The sequence below is a fragment of the Nomia melanderi genome, chromosome 4, assembly GCF_051020985.1.
Source record: "Nomia melanderi isolate GNS246 chromosome 4, iyNomMela1, whole genome shotgun sequence".
Taxonomy (NCBI): domain Eukaryota; kingdom Metazoa; phylum Arthropoda; class Insecta; order Hymenoptera; family Halictidae; genus Nomia; species Nomia melanderi.
In genome coordinates this window covers 2,106,768-2,127,418 of record NC_135002.1, presented here as the reverse complement: position 1 = coordinate 2,127,418, position 20,651 = coordinate 2,106,768, and the positions used below count along the sequence as shown (strand labels likewise).

Genomic DNA, 20,651 nt, shown 5'->3' with positions numbered 1-20,651 from the left:
TCCCATCGTTCTTCATGCTGTGGCATTCGTATTCGTCAGATGAAATACGCATCTCCTTTTCTATTTCATTTCCATCTAATTCCGATCGGTTCTTCACTGAAGCATTGATATCTCAAATCGGTGCCTCAGTAGAAACTTCTCTTCCGATCTAAGCTCGCCGCCTCGGTCGTTTCGTTCCATTTCCCGTCGTCCCTCGCGCTGTGGCATTCGTATTGGTCATCTGAAACATGCATCTCCTTTTCTATTTCATTTCCATCCAATTCCGATCGGTTCTTCATTGAAACATTCATACATCAAAGCGACCGATCCTCGAACACCATCGCCGAAGAAATCGGTGCCTCAGTAGAAACTTCTCCTCCCATCTAAGCTCGCTGTCTCGGTCGTTTCGTTCCATTTCCCGTCGTCCCTCATATTGGTCCGATAGTTGAAGTACGCTAATCTTCTTCTCTATTTCATTTCCATCTAATTCCGATCGGTTCTTCACAGAAACATCCATATCTCAAATCGGTGGCTAGAAACTTCTCTTCTTGTAACCTCGTCGGCTCGGTTGTGTCGTCCCATTTCCCGTCGTTCCTCGCGCTGCAGCATTCATGTTAGTCCAAAAGCTTAGATACGCATCTCCTCTTCTATTTCATTTCCATCCAATGCCGATCGGTTCACCGAAACATTCATATCTGAAATCGGTGCCTCGGTAGAAACTTCTCTTCCAAGCTCTCCGCCTCGGTCGTTTCGTCCCATTTCCCGTCGTTCCTCGCGCAGCGGCATTTCGCGCGAGCGAGAGCCCCGGAAGGCGATTGATTGCGAGCGACGCTAATTAGTTTCGCGCGGCCCGATAAAGGCTTGCGGCGGCCTCTGCGCTCCGTCGTCTCGGCCGGCACTCCGAGCTCCTTCTTCTGCCCCCTTGCTCTCCGTCCCCGGCCAGCCGCGACAGGATACGTCGTTTCCGGAAACGCGATCGAGATTACGCACCGCGTTCACGCCGCAACCTTCTACCTTTTACGCGGCCGATTGCGTCGCTCGGAATCGCGTTCGATCGGCCTCGGAAGCCTCGCCGCGTATCTTTCTGTTGTTGCGTCTTCAAGCGTTCCATCGAAGTCTTCTGTCGTTTCGCTGGCGCCGGAAATCGACGAGAACCGACGATAGAATCACTAGAATAAGTAAAGATAAGTAGCTGAATAATCGCCTTTCTTTTGGTTCTTTATAGCTGGCCAACCTTTGCGTACCATATGCTAGTTTTGTTCACAGACGAGTTCAAATGCGATAGACAACTGGAGAACCTCTTTGATCTTCTTCTGTTCACGGTTGTGATAAGAAAATAGGGATAGTAAGATCTGCTTCGCTTAGGGGAGGAAAGGAGTAACTGAATCTTGAAATTAAATTCATTAACACTAGAAATACCGAGTATTTAACACTAGAACTACCGTACCAGTTATAATCACTGGTTTCGATTCTTTTGTTTAGCAATTATTGATATCTCAGAAGCATTGAATATTCGAAATGACCTTGAAAATAAATAGCTTTGACTTGAATACTATAATGAATGTCCGAAGAAACTGAAAATAATCTATTGTTAGAATTTTTATAGGGATTACAGAGTAGTTCTAGTGTTAACCAATAACAAATTAGCTAACCAATGAGCCCTGCATTCCTCAGCCTCACCATCGAGTGATCTCTCATATTAATAAATTTATTATATTGTTAGAATTTTTATGGGGATTACATATCAGTCGTATTAAATCCTTGATAGTTCTAGTGTTAATATAACCGACATGTAATCTCTATAAAAATTATAAGAAAAGATTTTCAGTTTCTTCGCACATCGATTATAGTATTAGGTCAATTAACGGTGATTACATATAATAACCGGCAATTATAATCACCGAATTAGTCACATTTATCGTAACATATACATTGTCCAAAAAATTGGGCATTCTATACAATGCCTGGTCATTTTACAAAATGATCACGTTAAACATTGCGAGTAGCATGTACAAACAGACAAAGAACAGTCGCACTTGGAATCACAGAGGTGATCGGTAGCTCTGCATTGTAACCAAGATTTAACGAAGACCTAACTATAAACCTAACCGTGGGCATTATATATAATCTCCGGGCCATTTGTGAAATACCAGGTTATTATATACATTATCCAAAAAACTGGGCATTCTACAGAATGCTCGATCATTTTACAAAGTGGCCGCGTTAAACGCATTGGAGTAACATAAAAATAGGTAAAAGACTGAGCAGCGAGAAAGGCTGGTCAGGTCATTATATGCATTATCCGAAAAATTGGGCATTCCACGGAATGCCCGGTGATTTTACAAAATGCCCGCGTTAACACGTCGACTGCCACGAGAAACGGCGTTTCGTGTACCACTTATTCTCTTGTAGCGAAAATAAGAAGGAATAATTATCAATTATTTGGCACACGATTATTAGGTCACACTACAATCTAGTTATTCCAGTTATTAAACATTGTCATTTGACGCCAGTTACGCTACGAATTATAATTGTTCTCGAGTAATTTGAAAGCTTTGGTCATCGGTGACCACCGTGGCAGTGAACGTGTTAACCACTTGCGCTGGAATTTAAAAATTTGGCAGTCTCCTGTGATGGATTTTGTTTTTACCTATTTTACGCTGATATGTGCACTAATTATTGTTCGTTAATCATTCTGTACAGAGTGATATGTTTCGAAGTAATCTAACAGGCGTAACGCAACAAGATTATCAATGTATGAAAGACATCATTGAGAATTTTGGGATAGCAAAAAGGACAATATTGAATCATTCGACTGAATTGGATTATTATCATTGCACGTTCATCGAACTGCATGCCACCGCAATGGATAGCGTTATTTATAACATAGAAATGTTTGCGAATAATCATCGTTTAACCCTTGGCGGACGAATGTCGACATTTCGGCGAGATGAAACGTTCATATTTGGAAGACTAATGATTTAATTACTCGGACAGCAAGAGATTAGTATGTAGTTTCTGTTTTTGCTATTATTCAAGCAATCAATATATAATTCAGCTTCGTCTGAGGGTTTTCTACATTCCAAAGAATCTTCGTCCCCAAAGGGTTAATTGATTGAATTATAGTAATTCGATTTGGGGTCACCGGTGACCCCATGGCATTCACTATGTTAAACACATTGTGAGTGACACATAAAAATAGGTAAAAGTCTGAGCAGCAACGAGACTGTCAAATGTCGGTAGCCACCTACTAGTCAACAATTTTCCATCCCAACGAGATACAAACTACGACGCTCATCCGTGGCCTCTAACGATCTCCCCGGGTAATTGTCCATTATTCGGAACTAGGCTTTTACCGACGAAACCGACGGAAACGAAGTGGAACGAGGATAGAAAACTGGGGAGAGATGGATGGACGGTTCTCGTCGGCGCGCATGATTTAAGAGAGGACCACCTCGCCGAATTCTCCATATCACCGTGAACCGGACCACCAATGGAGGCTCTCCTCCCTCGGCGGGGACTAAGTCACCGTGAGAGCGGTAACCGGGGATAACGAGGGGCCGGAGGGCCCGCGCGCGGTTAGAAGAATCCTCTCCCAGGACTGTCCGTTCCGACCAATTACCTTCGCTGCTCCCCGGCTCCTACCCTAAATACCTATTGCCTCTCTTCCTCCTGTTCGGAGGTCGATATCCGTGCGGTCCGGGCCCGATCTTGCCCGGCCGGGCCCACGGTCGGCCACGGAGCCGCGTCGGACCCCTGGGAACACAGCGTGCCGCCGTTCCTCTCGCGATTTTTCCTTGCCCGTTGCCAGCCTCGATGGAAAGCATTAATTAACACGTCGATGCCGTCCACAGTCTGCCGAGTGTGGGTGCAAATTACGGTAATGGCCGGCTTGTGTTATAAATAATACGATGGAATACGCAATGGGTTGTTAGGATTATAAATAGACAAATTTGTGTTATATATAGAATAGTGAAGGTTTTAGTATTATGGATGGAAGAATAGTTGGGGCTTCTTGGTATTGTAGATAGAATAATAGTGAAAGCTTCTTAGTATTATAAGGAGAATAATAGTAAAAAGATTTTAGTGTTTATAAAGACAGTAGTAAAGAATTTGTGTTATACATAGAAGAATAGTGAAGAGTTTTTAGTATTATAGATGAAACAATAGTAAAAGCTTCTTAGTATGATAGATAGAACAATAGTGAAAACTTCTTAGTATTATAGATAGAACAATAGTGAAAGCTTCTCAGTATGATAGATAGAACAATAGTGAAAGCTTCTTGGTATTATAAATAGAATAATAGTAAAAAGTTTTTAGTATTATAAATAGAACAATAGTGAAAGCTTCTTAGTATGATAGATAGAACAATAGTAAAAGCTTCTTAGTATCATAAATGAAACAACACTAAAAACTTCTTACTATAATACATAAAACAACAGTAAAAGCTTCTTAGTACAATACATAAAACAATAATAAAAACTTCTTACTATCACTAAACGAAACAATACTAAAACCTACACCAAGTAATCATGAACAACTCTTAATTACTTGCCACAGAATCCTCACATCACGCTATCCTCAACTTCATATCATTAAACATTTTCAATCAACAGTCGTCTTGTACATTGCAATCTATAATTCAACATTATCTTAACTTTCTCACTATACATTTCAACATTTCCCAATCAGACAAAGACGACATTTCATGAAGCTAACTCAAAAGTACAAATCACATATAAACCATTGAACATTCCACCGCAATTGTTCAATTACAGACGAACACAGAAGACAGTAACAGAAGAAAAGAAAAAAAGAGCCTATACAGATTAGTTTCCGCTACCCTCGCAAAATCCGCTCGACCTTCGAGCGGGGTACACGCACCGGCGCGGCGGTCGTTCTTCCCGCGGCGAAGAGGTGTAGGCGGCAAGGTGTGGGATCGCGTCGAAAATAGACCGCCGACTGTTTGCGCGATGGGAACGCGGCCGCTTGGTCGGTTTATTTTGCTAATTCAAATAAATCCGCGGTCCCTGTCCGTCTGGAACCTGTCCGTCGGTGCCCGCATGGTTTTTCTCCGTCGCCGCTTCTAATTGTGACCGGCCGCGTCCTCCGCCGGCCAACGGTCACGGGAGAGACCGCTCGAACGCGCAAAACGGACCGCGAGAAAGGACCCAGCGCGTTCTCCGCCTCGAAATCGAATATTCGGTTAACCCTCTACGGGCCGAATTTTTGTTCACGATTATAACATTATCTACGCAGTGCAAAATTAATAAATATCCACATATGAATACGAATTAACAACGTACTCAATAGTTTCAATAATTTCATCAAATATATTTTGTAACTTTCAAGTTACAACGACGTTAAACTTTCACGCCTGAGCGTATAAAAGTTGAAGTTAACCCCTTGACCTACGATTTCTTTCTCGACTATGATCGACACACCTATTTTGTTATCAAAACTTGATTGAAAAATGACAAAAGTTCTAGGCATATTCCACATCTATGTCTACTCTAAGCTATAATAATTCGTAACAGAAGAGTACTATTCAATTTGTACTCACAAAAATTAAGTAACACTTATGTTCGTTAAATTCTGCTTGAAATCTTCACCACAAGTCTGACACGTTATAAGGCAGGGGGTTAACTGATTACTTCATTTTATTCACCATTTTGAGTGCAAAATGAAGTAAATCAACAAGATGCCAATATACTGATATGTTACTTCAAAGTTACATGGGCCTGCAGAGGGTTAACACTAGAACTACTGTACCAGTCAAAACGACTGGTTTCGGTTTTCTCGTTTCGTAATTGGTGAAATATTCGAAGCATCGAATACCCGAGATGATTTGGAAAATAAATAGTTTCTCTTGAATTCTATAACGAATGTTTGAAGAAGAAGAGAAGACATCTCGCCTCGAGATCGATTCAGACGAGCGAGTAGTCCCATTCGACTCGTCTAACCGCGAGCTTTCCATTTTTCCAGCGAAATAATGGTTTAATCGGGGCTCATAGGCCGGACAGCGATACGGTGAGAAAGAGAGAGCATATCGCGAAGCGGTCGGAGGACGCGCGTGGAATTCCGACGGCCTTGCGCTCGTTACGCGAAAGCAAAAGCGCTTCTCAACTACGGAGGATGCGTCCCCGCGGCTGGAAGCGTCTGCCTGTACTGTCACAGGAGGGAGAAACGAGTATTAACACTGTTCCCACTGAAGGTGTCAAGAGACACCTTTAAAAATGTTAACTTAGAATCATTTTCTCAGTTTAATTAGTTTTCCTCAATTGAATTTGAAATTTAATCGTTATTAGAAAAGTTGAGAAGTCATTTCAGGGATTAAACTAAGAAGATAATTTTGAGCGAGAATTTGATGTTGATATTAGTCTACTTGATTAGCACTAGTTAAAATTTCTAAAGGTGTTCTTTGACACCTTCGGTGGAAATAGTGTTAATTTACAATTATTTCTTCAGTTTTCCTCAATTGTAGTTTGGACATTTCTTATAGTTCATCTTGTAATCGTTATTAGAAAAGTCGAAAAGTCATTTCAGAATATACCACATGATTCTACTATTATGTGATACAAGATATTCAAAACGTTACTTCCATTTCTGACCTTGCACGACCTTGAACATCACTGTATACAACTAAATTCATCCATACACACGCTTTTAAGTGATATAAAAGAATACACAACATTCCATTTAAACAAAAGGTCACCTTCATATCTAACAAATTAGTATAAACCTTTAATCTAATACTTTCCTCTTTCATTATTTTCTAATGTGTACGATTTACAAGAAAAACGCTGGCTAGTAATGTATACACCCTGTACAATCTTCACAGTTTTCCAAAGCAAATCTGAGATTCAGTTCACAGGTGAAATTCCCTGGTACCAGTGACAGACATTGTCTAATGTGTACAATTTCCAAAAAAAACGCTGGCTGATAATGTAAACACTCTGTATAATCTACAATTTCCCAAAGAAAATCTAAGATTCACTTTGCAGGTGAAATTCACTGGTACCAGTGACAGACATTGTCTAATGTGTACAATTTCCAAAAAAAACGTTGGCTGATAATGTAAACACCCTGTACAGTCTCTACAGTTTTCCAAAGAAAATCTGAGATTCAGTTCAAAGGTGAAATTCCCTGGTACCAGTGACAGACATTGTCTAATGTGTACAATTTCCAAAAAAAACACTGGCTGATAATGTAAACACCCTGTACAGTCTCTACAGTTTTCCAAAGAAAATCTGAGATTCAGTTCAAAGGTGAAATTCCCTGGTACCAGCGACATATATAAAAATGTAAACCTAGTGTGAACCGCATTGGCTTCGAAACGAAGTTTGTCTTGCGCTACGCGTACGGATCGATTCGCTTGTTCGTCGCAGCTCGAATCGAATCCAACGAGAGGATAATAATCCAACGGGCAGCACACCGGTGCGCGGCCGACTCCTGTCGCGTTTTTAGCGCGGCGCGCTTCCACGAACCGAACGATCCTAACGAGAGCCAGGTGGCCCGTGGTTGCTAGCGGCTAGCCGCGGGAGACCGCCTCCCCCTCGGCCGGGGAAACGGGCGAACGGGACGAAAGGGAAAGAGGAGCCGAGGAAGACGGCTGCCTTCGATAACCATCTCAACGCTGGAACTACCGAATGCCTCGACATCGTTCCTAATCTCTTCTTCCGCGATCGTTCGAGCCAGTCGGACGCTTCTCTGGACATTGCTATGCGGCCACTTGATCCAACCCTTTGGCTACCGCAGCATTGCACCGTCAATGGTGATTTCTGAAAAAGCATATTGAATCCATGAGAACATTGAATTAAATTAATTGAGGTAATTACGTTTATGTAATGTACTAAAGAATCATGTTATTGTTGAGTTAGAATTCATTTACGTCAACAGTGCGAAAACAAGTGTTTCGTCTTTGGACGTCAAACTGTATTGAACTCGTGAGAACATTGAATTAAAGTAGATTAAATGATTCTAAGGTAATTACGTTTATGTAATATATTAAATAATCTTCAGCTGATCCAACCCTTTGGCTACCGCAGGATTGCACCGTCAATGGTGATTTCTGAAAAACCATATTGAATCCGTGAGAACATTGAATTAAAGTAGATTAAATCAATCTGAGGTAATTACGTTTATGTAATATACTAAAGAATCATGTAATAGTTGAGTTAGAATTCACTTATGTCAGATCTAAGCGAGCTTGCTTGATCTATACTTCGCTGCAAGTATTGTTAATAACATTTCTTATGTCATATGGGAGCCAACAGTGCAAATCTTTCGCCATAAGCGAATGACCCGTTTGCACTTTCAGTCATTTGATTTGACAAAATGATAAAAGTTGTATCACCAAATTTATACAAGCTATTTCATGTTGTAGAAAACATTGATACTTCATCAGAGAACAATGAATATTTCTTGAGAAAACAATTCTCGTGCAAAGGGTTAACATGCCAGTCAACCGAAGTCTTATAACTAACATTATAATAATAAACAAGCCAGTAGTTATCGAACAGTCTACTCATCGAAATAAGTATCTGCCGCATTATTACACGGTTACGTCGATTCGACGTCAGTTTCCAAGCGATTTGGTGGCTCCGGTGGCCGGTGACCACCGTGGCAGTGAACGCGTTAACGAATCGCGAAGAGCACGATCCCCTTTCCCCCGCAGCCCGTCTCGCCGGCGATCCTCCTACGCCGGCCGGGCACGAGTCGTCGGTATCGCGAGATCGACATCGAAAGCGTAGCGACGATAATTGAATTAGTCCGGGACGCGAGCGTGGACAGGAGCGCGGTCGAGTTCCAGCTTGCTCTCCCTTCTTCCAGGGCTATAGTTTCTACAGCGCCACAGTGTGGCCGTCTATGGTCAACACCGAAAAATTCTATTAGACCCATCGGACAGCTGTCAGATTGTCCGCAGAAAAGTACTGTCTTAATCGTTTGGAGGTGACACTCCTTTGACTTCACAAAACTATAAAATTTGGTACTTGACATTATACCTTGTACTATGTTAACCCTTTGCACTCGAGGGGCGCTTTACTTCACTTCATACCTTTATACTTTCATACTTTTAAATTTTCAATTCAATATTAACCCTTAGCACTCCAGACGGTTTTGTAATCTATCAGCAACTGCAACTAATTTTTATAGTATCCCTAGCGAAAATCAGAAGTAGTAGTAGTTTCTTTAAGATTCATTCAAATATCTAATATTATTCCTGCTGCAATATTGAAGCCTACAGAGTTCAAAGGCTTAATACAGAAACATAGAAATAAAATAACTTTCCTGCGCGTGATATCTCTTCGAGTTTTCACAAAGTATCTTCGTCTCATCAGAGAATATTAAAATATCTATTGAAAAACCTCTGAGTGCAAAGGGTTGCTTTAAGTTCGAATCTTAAAGCTTCCTCGCTCCATAAAACAACCATTGTCGAGCGCAAACAACAGAAACGTCCGTAGACAAACGTGTCAGTATTTACAAACATAAACATATCTAAAACATAACGCTGCTCGGTCCCATCGGTTCTCGCCGCCGTTCGCCGTCAGCGACGGAGCAGCGTCTCCTGGACTCGGTTGTCCGTCGCGGGCCGGTCGCAAGATCGGTCGGCCGCCGCCGTTGCGAGGAGCGCCGGTGTCGGCGCTGCTACTCTCGGGCCGGGCGGCGGAGGCTCTCGGCGGGTCTCGGCGGCGCGCGGCGCGGCGCGGCGCGGCGTTCGCCTTTCCCCGCGGTGCCCCCGGCTCGGACGGGAACCTCGTTACTCCGGCACTCCGGCGAGGCACGGTGGTGGAAGTCCGCAACGGAACTTTGGTGCAGCTGCGACGAGCAGCTGACGCGGAATCCTCGGTTAGTCGGTGCTCGGACTCGAGTCGCGAACCAAGGGGCGGCCCGGTTTCCTGCGAGTCGCGAGAGAGAGACAGGCAGACCGTGTGCGCGCGCGCCTGCCCGCCCGCTCCGCCGTCCGCTTCAGAGAAACGCGCGTCGCGAGCCGCCTCGGTAGAGTGTTATCGCTGTGGAGAACTTCGGTGCGCGCGTTCGGATCGACGGATCGACGGAGAAGAGTCAACAGGAGACAGCAACAAGAGGAGGCGCACAGGAGCGAGCGTGTCGGACGCGTCGCCGTCGGGATCCGTGCGCGGCCAGCGGGAAACGCTCGTCAAATGAACGGACCAGCCTCGGACGGTCGCGGGCAAGAGAAAGCAGCCTCGTCGACGCGTCGACGCCGAGTGTCACGGATCGTCCGCGGCGACCCGTCGGGGACCCAGTGGTCGTCGGCCGCGCGAGCTCGCCCCGTCGGTGGCCGAGATCGCGCGGCGCGGCCTGCGCGACCCGCCTAGCCGCCATCCCACGGCGAGCCGCACCCGCAACCGCCGCACGGCCGTTTCGCACGGCCCGCGGGACACCGATTCTTCTGGTGAGTGAGAACCAACCGACGAGTCCGATCTCGGGAGAACCGCCGCGCGCGCGCTCGCTCGCTCGGATCGGGGCTCCGAGGAGGCGGCGCGGACCCGTCTGACACCGGCCAGTACGCGGAGAGCCAGATGTCGCGAGCGGCGCGCCGAGATCCGGACCGTCGTCTGGACTCGTCGCTCCTGTGCTTGTCCAGATACTCTTCATCCTCGTCGCTCTTTCCCCCTACGCCTCGAACACGCTCGCTCGCTCGCTTGCTCGCCCACGTCGACTCGTAAAGTAGGCGTCCGTGTAAGTAAATACGTGCGCGTACGGTTAAGCTACGTTCTCACGCGACGCTACGCGACGCGGAAACCCTTCGTCTATCTCTTTCTTTTCTTCTCTTCCTCTTTTCCGCTTTTCCTCTTTTCCTCGACGCGGAAACCCTTCGTCTCTCTCTCTCTTTTCCTCTTTTCCTCTTTACCTCCTTTCCTCGACGCGGAAACCCTTCGTCTCTCTCTCTTCTTCTCTTCTTCTCTTCTCTTCCTCTCCTCCTCTTTTCCTCTTTTCCTCGACGCGGAAACCCTTCGTCTCTTTTTCTCTCTTCTTCTCTTCCTCTTTTCCTCGTTTCCTCTTTTCCTTGACATGGAAACCCTTCGTCTCTTTCTCTCTCTCCCATCTTCTCTTCTTCTCTCTCTCCCTTCTTCTCTTCTTCTCTTCCTCTCTTCCTTTCTCCTCTTTTCCTCTCTTCGCGGGAACTTCCTCGACGTCCGAAGCAGTTAGTGCAGGGAACCGATCGGAACCAACGGGGACCAGCGGGAACCAACGGGAACCAGCGGGGACCAGCGGGGTAGTTTGAAAGATCGTTGGAACGAAGCGAGTGGAAAATGATCCACCGATCGAGGTTCCATCGTCGACGTTCCTAACGAGCGAGCGTCCGTTTCGTCGATCCTCGTTTCCTAGAATTAATGACACGAGTTAGGCCGGAGGAACGCGATACTCGTGGTCTGGAAAGTTCAGCTCGCGCCGGGATGCGTGGAAGGTATCGGTGGTCCGCGCGGACGCACCATTAACCCCCTTAACAGCTTGTTAAGAGCCGGGAGCTGGAACAGATGCGCGGAAAACAGTCTGCGAGGCTATTTTTCTACGCGCGCTTGGGAACGAAGATGTAGAGTACGTAGGTGTCTACGTTGATCGTACCAGTGAAATACTTGTTGGAAGGTTTCAACGGTGATCCGTGAATTGATATTTCTTTCTTGCGAGATGCCTTTGGTTCGCTTGCTTGCAATAGGAAACTGTCCTGAGATGTCTGTGAATAAGAATTTTAATTAATCGAGGACGAGTTAGTAATGTGATGGAAAAGAAAGATGGAGAATGGTGTTACCTTTGCTATGAGTAGGGAGCTTAGAGGAGTACATCATACATAGTAGCTTGATCGACTAGAAATACCTACAGTCTTATATTAATAACAATTCTTCGTCAGGAACAATCTTTCCTTACCACTGAATATTCTCTTTGCATTGGCACCTTGTTAAATACATAGCAGTATCTTGATCACCTAGAAATTCCAACGACCCTATATTAATAACAATTCCCCATTACAGTCAATCTTTCATTACCACTGAAATTCTCCTTGCCTTCATTATCTTATTAAATCACACATACCAATAAAGCTCGATCACCTAGAATCACCAGCAACCCTATATTAACAACAATTCTCCATTACAACTAATCTTTCCATACTGAAAATTCTCCTTGCCTTTATTATCTTATTAAATCATACATACCAATAACCCAGTTCAATCACCTAGAAACTCCAACAACCCTATATTAACCACAATTCTCCATTAAAATATCTCTGAAAATTGTCCTTGCCATCGTCACTTCGTTAAACCATCCACAGCAGTAACTCGATCACCTAGAAACACCAACAACCCTGTATTAACAACAATTCTCCATTAAAAAATGTTTCCTTAGAGAAAATTCTCCTTGCCATCGTCACCTTATTAAATCATACATACCAATAACCCTATATTAATAACAATACTCCTTAAAAAAATCTTCCCTTACCACTGAAAATTCAGCTCATCTCAAATTCTCCTTACTGAAAATCCTCCTTGTCATCGTCACCTTGTTAAACCATCCACAGTAACTCGGTCACCTAAACACCAACAACCTCATATTAACAACGATCCCATTCAAAAATCATTCCTCCCTAAAAATCCAGCTCATCTCAATGTTTCCTTACTAAAAATTCTCCTCGCCATCACCTCGTTAAACCGTCCACAGTAACTCGATCACCTAGAAACACCAACAACCCTACATCAACAACAATTCCATTAAAAAATCCTTCCTCCCTAAAAATCGAGCTCATCGCGCATCGAAGCGCGACTTCCGACCGGCAGCGATCCCGCCCAGCGTGCGCCGCCGACGAACAATGGCGAACGTCCCCGAGCACGGGCCGGCCGGCAAGCTCGGCGGCGACGTCACGTGAAAACGTAGCTTTACGGGCTCGCATACCGACGCACACAGGCGGCCGGTCCGCTCCGGGCCCTTCTCGTTCCACGCACCTGTTCCGTTGTTGTCGTTCCGGCGCGCGCGCGCCGGCCGCGGCGTGCTTGCACGCGACAGCTCGTGCCACTTACCTCCAGTTGCCCGACGGAACGCGTCGTCGGCCTCTCGTCGTTTCTCTCCCGTTCCCGGTCGGAACGGCCCGCGACGAGACGCCGCGGTATCGTTGCTGATCGGTCGACGCGATCGGCTCGCGCGGAACAGGAACCGATACCATCCAACTCTCGACGCGGCGAGGATCGTTAACGTTTCGCGCGACGATATTTACCCGGTCGTAACGAGGACCAATGGTAATGCCACCGATTATTAACGATTCGATGTCGCGGTGTTCGCTGGATCGCTCGCTTATGTTAGTTAATCGTTTGAGTCCCAAGCGGTCGCGCTGCTTTGTTGGATTGTCTGAAAGTGGCTATCGGTTCGTAGAATCGGATGGAGCTTATTCGTTTCGTTTACTTCTGATTCATTCTTTTTGCCGTTTAGAACTGAGAAATTTAACGATCGGTTTCCAAGTTAAAACGAAAACGCGATCGCGCTTTTCTACTGCCTAAAGTGGCGGTCTATTGGTTCGTGGAATCGGATGAAGCTTATTCATTTCGTTTCCTTCTGATTCATTCTTTTTACTGGTTTAGAACTGAGAAATATAACGATCGTGCGGTTTGAAATTTGTTATTGTCGAAATAGAGAAGCGTAGTTCAGTTTCTAAGTTAAAGCGAAAGCGCGATCGCGCTTCTCTGTTAGATTGTCTAAAAGTGACGGTCTATCGGTTCGTGGAATCGGATGAAGCATATTCATTTCGTTTCCTTCTAATGATTCATTCTTTTTACCGTTTAGATCTGAAGAAATATAACGATCGTGCTATTGGAAGTTTGTTATTGTCGAAATAGAGAAGCGTAGTTTAGTTTCTAAGTTAAAACGAAAGCGCGATCGCACTTTTCTACTGCACTGCCTGAAAGTGACGATCGATCGGTTCGTAGAATCGGATGAAGCTTATTTATCTTTTCCTTCTAATCATTAATTTTTATTTCTGTTATTACTCCCCTAAGACTGGAAGAATGCAACGATCGCAATATTGAAAAATTGTTTTTGTAAGAATAGAAAAGCGTCGTTCTGTTTCGAAATTGAAACGAAAGAAGTGCGATTACTTCTTTGTTGCACTGCCTGAAAGTGGCTATCGGTTTATAGAATCGGATGAAGCTAATTCATTTCGTTTCCTTCTGATTCATTCTTTTTACCGTTTAGATCCGAAGAAATATAACGATCGCGCTATTTAAAGTTTGTTATTGTCGAAACAATTCCAAGTTGAAACGAAAGCGCGACACGCTCGGTGTTTTTCGAGCGTGTTCTCGCGAACAATCGGGACTCGAGCGGTTGATACTTCTCCCGCGGATACATTCTTCGGTCTCGTTCGTCGCCGTTATTTATCGGTACAGCTCTGTCTCTATATACACCGGCGAAATGTCAAGTGAACTGTAGTATCGGTTAGATCGGCGAGGAGACAGTTCTAGTAAATATTAGATTCTCCGCGGAGACCTTTCCGGAGACACGCGCGTTCTCCAAGCAACGAACTCGCGAAAGAAATCGGACACGTCCCGGAGCGTTTGTTTACAACGTTGCGCGAAGTTTTCACGGATACGCCGTAGTACAGAGGCCGCTCGGATCGTGGGCTCGCCGAGAGAGACCGACGCGGCTCGCCTCGGGTTCAAGACTTTCGATACTTTCGAGGCGCACTCGGGAGTCGGAGGGCGTCGAGTCCTATTCGAAGCGATTCGAATTCTTCGCCACACGTGCATATTCGAAGACGATTCGAGCCGCTGATAACGCATTGCTAAATATAAATACCAGACCCTCCCTCGGATGCTTCCATGCGAACCCGCGAGCGAGTGCTCCGGTAAACTCGCGCTCGAGCACGCGAGGTCGCAGCCTTCCTTCTCTTTCTCCCTTCTCTCTTGCTTGCTCATTCTCTCTTCTCTTTTCTCTTGCTCGCTCTCTTTTCTCTCTTGCTTGCTCATTCTCTCTTCTCTCTTCTCTTTTCTCTTTTGCTTGCTCTCCCTCTCTTTTCTCTTTTGCTTGCTCTCCCTCTCTTTTCTCTTGCTCGCTCTCTCTTCTCTCCTGCTCGCTCTCTCTTCTCTCTTACTCGCTCTCTCTTCTATCTTGCTCACTCTCTCTCTCTCTTCTTTTTCTCCCTTGCTCGCTCACTCTCTTCTCTCTTCTTTCCTCTCTCTTGCTTACTCGCTCTCTTCTCTCTTCTCTCTTGCTCTCTTCTGTCTTGTCTCTTGCTCGCTCGCTCTCTTTTCTTTTCTTTCTTGTTCGCTCTTTCTCTCTCTATCTCTCTTCTCTCTCTCTCTCTCTTGCTCAATCTATCTCTCTTCTCTCTCTCTCCCTCTTCTTTTTCTCCCTTGTTTGCTCGCTCTCTTCTCTCTTGCTCACTCTCTCTACTCTCTTGCTCGCTCTCTTCACTCTTCACTCTTCTCTCTTCTCTCTTGGTCGCTCTCTCTCGCTCTCTCTCTCCGTTATTCTCGCAAGACGCGCCTCTTTGTCTCTCGACTTCCCGGCTCTCCGCTCTCGCCTCTCTCTCCGGCTGCGGCCGTCTCTCTCCCTCGGCCGGCGTCGTTTCCCTTTCTCCGTGGGAGCGCGTGCCAGCTCGCGCAACCGATCCGTGCGAGGAGGACGTCCGAGTCGGTGTCCGAAAGTAAACAGGGGATGATTCTCGTGGATCCGTGTGTCGTCCAGCTCAGGAGTGTCTTGTACTGTTCGTTTCCTCTGCTCACGATGCCCCATCGAATATGCCTATGGGAACAGCCATGCCTCGGTTTCGGTTTGCTATCGGCCGCGTTACGTAAACGAGGAGTATCGATGATCTGACACTCACCTGTTCGGTTCTTCGTCGATATTGGACTCTTGGCGCACCTGAAATCGTAGGTACAGGCTCGTCGCTCGATTCATCGGCCAGCATTATCCATGCATAATTACTCTGATCGTTACTGGTCCATTGCATCCGGTCGTCTCACGAGTTCCTTGCACGGTTTGCCAGGTGGCACGAGGTTTCCCTGAAAATCAAGACAATATTGATATTTGAATTATAGAAATTGTAGAGAATTATAGAAATTCTAGAAAATTCTAGAATTTCTAGAAAATTATAAAACTTCTTGCACCACAATATCGTGTCACGAATACAAGGAACGATTAAAATGTTATTGTTTTCGATTATAGTGCCCAAATGTTAAAAGCCCAAAAAAACTTCTGGGAATGCAATATGAAACAATGAAAAAATTTCAGTAAAAGTTCAAACTAACTCAAAGTCATCGTGGTCCGATTATCAGTGTTTACTTGGCAAAGTGTCAACGCTGTCGAGCGAGATACTATTTTATTATGAATGCTACTTCCGGTTAACCCCTTAGCGTACAATCTACTTTCGTTACTAAGCTGTAATATTTTACTATCGACAATTTCTAAGAAATACAACAAAATTCTCCATTCTACTTGAGGTGGAAATTTCATTTAAAGATAATACATTGATAATAGCAAAATAGCATTCCCCACCCCATTATCTTATGTTTATACATTGTATACACGCGCATCGCCTGCGCCATTGTCACAGTGCGAACGACAAAAGAAACAGCGAAAAAAAGGAATCGTCCGTTGCGCTGTCGCGCGGTCTAGTTCAGCGTTCGGCATCAAATGCTTACACTCTACCGCCTGAGCGGAAAGTACAGCAAAATCTGCGCCGCACTCAACGCGTTAAACAGTCGTTAGCTCAACAGAGGAACCCATCACCGAAAACGGTCCGCGACAGGAACTTTCTTTCCGTATGTTTACCGAGAGGCCTCTTCTCGAAATCCATCGAAAGCCAGGGGATCCCGTGGAACAGACGGAGAAAGTAATTACGGGGCGCAAAGGTTAATCGCCCGTCGAGATCCAGGATCCTCTTGGCGCGGCTGTTCGGGCGGCGCCGCGCCGTCTTGGCTCTCTCGGCTCGGCTGAAAACTCGGTAGCCTGCGCTCTTCTCTCTCTCTCTCTCTCTCTCTCTCTCTCTCTCTCTCTCTCTCTCTCTCTCTCTCTCTCTCTCTCTCTCTCTCTGTGTCTCTCTCTTGGTCGTCGCTCGCTTCTTTCTCGGTCCCCTCGCTCTCTCCTCGAGCGGCGGCCTTCTGGGTCCGTCCGCGGCCGCATTCTTCAACGGACCCCGAGCGACGAGAGGTCCAAGGTACTCGTATTATCCGGGACCGGCGAAATCGGCCAGATAAACGAAACTCGTCTCGTCCATTAGGCCCCGCCGGTCGAACGGAGAGGAACGGAGCGGCGCTGAAATTATAGCGGCGATAGTGAGAAGAAATGGAGGAACAAAAGGTGTCGCCGGCGGACCACGGGGCTTTCTAGCGCGGGCTTCTCGTGGGTCGCGACCCGGTACGAGGTCAAGCGAATTTCGGGGTCGCGGATGTTTCAGACGGTACGGCCTGTGCGTAACGCTGGGCTTACAGTGTCACCTAACAGTGTTACCTACTTAACCTGCACGCCTCTGCATCCGGGGTGGCGGAAATATTCGATGAGCAAAGGAGGTCGGTTGGACTCGGGAAGCCCTGCTCTGATCGTCTTAGATGCTAACGCGAGATGTCTACGCTATTCTGTTGATTTATTGATAGATGATCGTTTGTTGATGAATTCTACTGGAATCATACTATCACACAATGTGATTCTAACGCTTTTCAATGTTCCTACGTCTTAGATGCAAACGCGAGATGTCTTCGTAGTTTCATTGATTTATTGACAGATAAATGATCATTTGTCAATAAATTCTACTATAATTGTACTGACTATCTAACGCTTCCCAAATGTTATCACGCCTTAGACGCAAACGCGAGATGTCTCTTAGCAGTTTCATTGATTTATTGACAGATGATCATTCATTTGTCAATAAATTCTACTGTAATCATACTATCACACAACGTACAATTCTAACGCTTCTCAACGTTCCCATGGCTTAGACGCAAACGCCGGAGATGTCTCTTCACAGTTTCATTGATTTACTGACAGATGATCATTCATTTGTCAATAAATTCTACCATAATCATACTGATTATTATACAACGTACAAGTGATTGTAACGCTTCTCAAACGTTCTCGTGCCTTAGACGCAAACGCGAGATGTCTCTTCGCAGTTTCATTGATTTATTGACAGATGAATGATCGTTTGTCAAATTCTACTATAATCATACTGACTATCACACAACGTACAATTCTAACGATTCTCAAACGTTCGCACACCTCAGACGCAAAGGCGAGATGTCTCCGCAGTTTCATTGATGATCATTCATTTATCAATAAATTCTACTATAATCATACTATCACACAACGTCCAATTCTAACGCTTCTCAACATTCCCCTGCCTTACACACAAACGCGAGATGTCTCCGCAGTTCCATTAATTTCCTAACAAATGACCCTTTGTCAATAAATTCTACCATCATACTACCACACAACATACAATCCTAACACTCCCCAAGCCTCCCGCGACTAAACCCTAATCACTACAAACCAAAGCAACAATGCTAAGGGTGACTTAGCGCAAGCCCGAGTAGCAGCGAGAAACGCGCACAAGCCTCCGCAGCGCTCTAGCGGCGATCATCGGAGGCGGCAGCAAAAAGCAAGCAAGAAAGAAATAAATAAAGAGACGTCCGTTCGACGAGCGTCACCACGCGGGGACCGATCGGGCCCCGAGAATGGAAAATTTCGCTGGACTTTCTAAGGCTCGTTGCGCCGGCCCGTAGGCTCCGCTCTCGCTGTCGCTGCGCTCTCGCTCTCGGCCTCTCGCGCGGGCCGTACAAGAAAGAGAGACGTGTCCGATCCCGCGAGATGCGGATTATATGCAAATCCCGGTGCCGCGCGCCCCCAGACAACGCGCCGATACCTTCTCTCTCTCTCTCTCTCTCTCCGCTCCGCACCGCGCCGCGAGAGGGAATCCTTGAGCGCTGAAAATCTCTCGGCGCCGAGAGAACAGAGTCTCGACGGTCCCTCGCGAGCAGCCTCGCGCCGACACGGCCGGGGACCGAGCGAATGGAAACGCGAACGAGAAGCACGCCGAGAGCGAAAGAGAAACGGCAGGAAAGACGCGGAGCGCGAGCGAGAGAGGAGGAGAGAGAGCGGGAGAGACAATGGCCGAGGGAAAATTCCGTGAATCGCGGTCGGGAGCGCGAGAGCTCGGATCGATCGCGTGCGCGATTGCGAAACCGAACGCCTATCGATCGCGCGCGCCGTTCCGAGCCTCGCCCGCCGATTTCCTTATCCTCCGACTTATTCTCGGCCTGTCCCCTCTCCTCTCCTCTCTTCCTCTCTTTCTCGCCGCTCGCGTCGGAATCCGCCGAAATGTGTTCGCCGTTTGTTGCGCAATCGGCGGTAACGCGAAGGGCGCGTTTTCCGCGGAAACGGCGGCCTCGTTATGGCTTTTTCGGGGAAAGATTCCGCGCGGCGCGCGTCACTCGTCAAAATATACACGCGCCGAGCAAATATACCCGCGGAGGCTGCGACGCAGTACCGCGGCCGCGACGCCGGCTCTTCCTTAAGCAGCGAGGGTCCTTCGATCGCGATCGACGCTCTCTGTACGCGTACGCAGGTGGAGCGATTCATTCGGTGAACCCTTTGCACTCGGAAATATTTCGTTCTAATACTTCTAACTAGACACGGTCGATGTTGTTTTAACCCTTTGCGGACGAATGTCGACGTTTCGAGATGAAATTTTAATGTTTCGAAGCCTATGTCGCCAGCGAATGAGTTAATTATTCAGACAGCAAGAGATCGGAACGTACTTTTTGGTTTTTCTATTGTTTAAGCAATTGGTATATAATTTAGTTTTGTTTGTTGAATCTTTTGTGTATTTTAAAGAGTCTTCGTCAGCGAAGGGTTAAATTAGCTCAGGAGAAATCGCAAGTGAATTGAGACAAAGCTTTTTTATCCCAATATCTCACACACCGATGCATTATACATAGTTTAATGTTGAATATCAAATTTTATGGTTTTACCGCATCTAATCGAATGGTGAGTGAGAGTCACCTGTTGAGTGCAAAGGGTTAACCCTTTGCACTCGGAAGCTTTTCACTGGAAACGTTCGACAGTTTTCGATGAGACGCGAATGACATTTGAAACGAACTAACGAGAAATGTGCGAACGAGAATATAGAATATACATGTCACAATCATTTCCAATTAATAAGTTTCTTAAGAATTTAATAAACATGAATATTACTTAGTTCATTCGAGTTCTAATTAGACATTATCTCTCTACTCTCAATGATCATACTTTAGAGCAAACGGGAATATAGAATATACATGTTACAATCATTTCCAATTAACAAATTTCTTAAGAATTTAATAAACATGAATATTACTCAGTTCACTCGAGTTCTAATTAGACATTATCTCTCTATTCCCAATAATTACATTAAAGAGCAAACGGGAATAAAAAATATACATGTTGCAATCATTTCCAATTAATAAGTTTCACAAGAATTTAAGAAACATGAATATTCCTCAGTTCACTCGAGTTCTAATTAGAGATTATCTTTCTATACCCAATAATTACATTGCAGAGCAAACGGGAATACAGAGTATACATGTTGCAACCATTTCCGATTAATAAGTTCGTCAAGAATCTAAGAAACATAAATATTACTCAGTTCACTCCAGTTCTAATTAGACATTATCACTCTATTCCCAATAATT

General features: G+C 45.5%; 3 protein-coding genes across 5 annotated transcripts in view; 2 read left to right on the top strand and 1 right to left on the bottom strand.

Annotated features, from left to right (window-relative positions):
• Window positions 1–3,856: 3,856 nt before the first annotated feature.
• Window positions 3,857–11,912, bottom strand: LOC143174451 (uncharacterized). Its single transcript, XM_076366892.1, has 6 exons — window positions 11,872–11,912; window positions 11,756–11,774; window positions 11,572–11,680; window positions 10,856–11,330; window positions 7,973–8,050; window positions 3,857–7,760 (listed from the first exon to the last, which is right to left on the bottom strand). The coding sequence occupies exons 1-5, from the start codon at window positions 11,910–11,912 to the stop codon at window positions 8,038–8,040; spliced, it is 657 nt and encodes a 218-aa protein (XP_076223007.1). The 3' UTR covers window positions 3,857–7,760; window positions 7,973–8,037.
• cv-2 (crosveinless 2-secreting protein) overlaps window positions 9,654–20,651 on the top strand; it is a 32,942-nt gene continuing 21,944 nt past the window's right edge. The window contains exon 1 of one of the 3 annotated variants that reach the window (XM_076366850.1): window positions 9,654–10,396. The gene's annotated coding sequence lies outside the window, so the exon portion shown is untranslated. Of the gene's footprint in view, window positions 10,397–10,466; window positions 10,684–13,008; window positions 13,233–20,651 lie in introns of those variants that run through there. The other 2 variants (XM_076366852.1, XM_076366851.1) reach the window with 2 other exon arrangements.
• On the top strand, window positions 12,809–17,906 carry LOC143174450 (uncharacterized). Its single transcript, XM_076366891.1, has 3 exons — window positions 12,809–12,817; window positions 14,426–17,143; window positions 17,207–17,906. The coding sequence occupies exons 1-2, from the start codon at window positions 12,809–12,811 to the stop codon at window positions 15,644–15,646; spliced, it is 1,230 nt and encodes a 409-aa protein (XP_076223006.1). The 3' UTR covers window positions 15,647–17,143; window positions 17,207–17,906.

What these genes read in the sequence shown, in the direction of transcription:
- LOC143174451 (XM_076366892.1), bottom strand. Translation starts at nt 11,912, where the DNA reads ATGTATTTAACAAGGTGCCAATGCAAAGAGAATATTCAGTG. An exon ending in TTCCAACAAGTATTTCACTG is followed by an intron (nt 11,331 to 11,571) that starts GTACGATCAACG and finishes CATTAATTCTAG; the next exon opens with GAAACGAGGATCGACGAAAC.